Source organism: Sinocyclocheilus grahami, unplaced genomic scaffold, assembly GCF_001515645.1.
Source record: "Sinocyclocheilus grahami isolate Dianchi unplaced genomic scaffold, SAMN03320097.WGS_v1.1 scaffold9547.1, whole genome shotgun sequence".
Lineage (NCBI taxonomy): Eukaryota > Metazoa > Chordata > Actinopteri > Cypriniformes > Cyprinidae > Sinocyclocheilus > Sinocyclocheilus grahami.
This window is the reverse complement of record NW_015512691.1, coordinates 6,774-8,228: the sequence shown is the minus strand read 5'-3', so window position 1 is coordinate 8,228 and position 1,455 is coordinate 6,774. Positions and strand designations below refer to the sequence as shown.

Below are 1,455 nucleotides of genomic sequence, written 5' to 3'. Positions count from 1 at the left end.
AAAAAAAAAAGGAATAGATGCAGAATTTTTTTGAAGAATCGTTTGACAGATCTTGCCATACAACTTCTGGTCATAATGACCAAAAAGAAAACAAAAGGCACCATAAAAGTGATCCATATAATTTGTGCACTATATTCCAAATCTTCCAACGCCATATAATAGCTTTGTATTAGAAACAACCCAAAATGTAAGTCTTTATTCACTGATAATCACCTCAAAAGTCAAAAATGGCACATCAACATCACAAACATCAAACGACATTGGTTCAAAGCTATTGTGTGACTTCAGAAAACTTGGAATATAGTACATAAGTTGTACGCACCATTTTTATGGTGATTTTATTGGGTCTTGACATTCCTTTGTCACTTTAATAGCTGTCAATAGCTGCATTACAGTTTTTCAAAAACTAATAAATTCAAATAAATTACGCCATACAGGACTACAACAAAATTAGAGTAAATAATGACAGAATTGAGCAATTTTCTTCTAAAAAAAAAATCAAAGGTGCAACAAATAAAAGACTTAAATCACATTAAAAAAATTATCTTACTTGGGTCATCAGCAGGTGGGACGGAATAAGAAGAATGAGTTTTTGGTGCATCAGTAGAGGAGCGCGCTGGAGGCGAAGGCTGGACAGAAGGGCCGACGATCACCCTGAAGATTCGTCTTTCATGTAAGCCACAGTAGTGATGGTGAAGGTGGCAGGAATACAAGCCTTTATCAGAGGGCTGAATGTTGTGGACACTCAGGGAGAAATCCCCCAGGTAGAAGGCATCAGTTGAGATGTTCATCTTATCCCGGAGAAAGAGTGGCCCGTACTGCCGGTTCTCTCCAGAGGCATACATATCGATGAGGCGGTCTGCTCGGTCACGGGTGACCCCAGGTGCCTGCCAGTCCCAGTGGACCACCTGCTGCTGGCCCTCGTCCCTCTGACTGTCCGTCCACAATTGTCTGCGGTTCACACAGGGAAGCACCACACTCTTCCCCACCAGAACCACAAGCACAGATTTATCGCCATCCCAGACACGCTTTTCCTTTCGAGCTGCAGATATTGACATTTTTATAAAGAAGTTGAACTATATAAATATGATTACTGTATATAAATAATGAACTATATAAATAATGTTTATATACTCCACTTTGTGGGGCTAGTAGAGCAGTATGACACACTTTACACAGCTTTACGTAAACATGCCTGAAACTATGGAAGCCTGGAAGTATGGAAGCTCATTGTCACCTCAAAATAAAAAATGAAAAAGGTGGAATAAAGCCAAATTGTGAGATAAAAAGTCACAATTGTGAGATGAAAAAAAATCACGCTGTGAAATATACATTGTTACATTGCGAGATGAAAAAATCGCTCTGAGATTAAAAGTCAAAATTATATATAATAGTAATAATTGAGAGTAATTTTGTGAAATATAAACACACATTCCAAGATTTAATCACAGTTTT

The 1,455-nt window shown here is 38.1% G+C and overlaps 1 protein-coding gene across 1 annotated transcript; it reads right to left on the bottom strand.

Annotated features, from left to right (window-relative positions):
• Nucleotides 1-550: 550 nt before the first annotated feature.
• Nucleotides 551-1,058, bottom strand: LOC107578282 (matrix-remodeling-associated protein 8-like; the record flags this gene model as incomplete). The annotated part of the gene is made up of 1 exon (XM_016264251.1): nt 551-1,058. A coding segment is annotated over exon 1 (508 nt), but the record flags the coding sequence as incomplete, so codon positions are not given.
• Nucleotides 1,059-1,455: the final 397 nt, after the last annotated feature.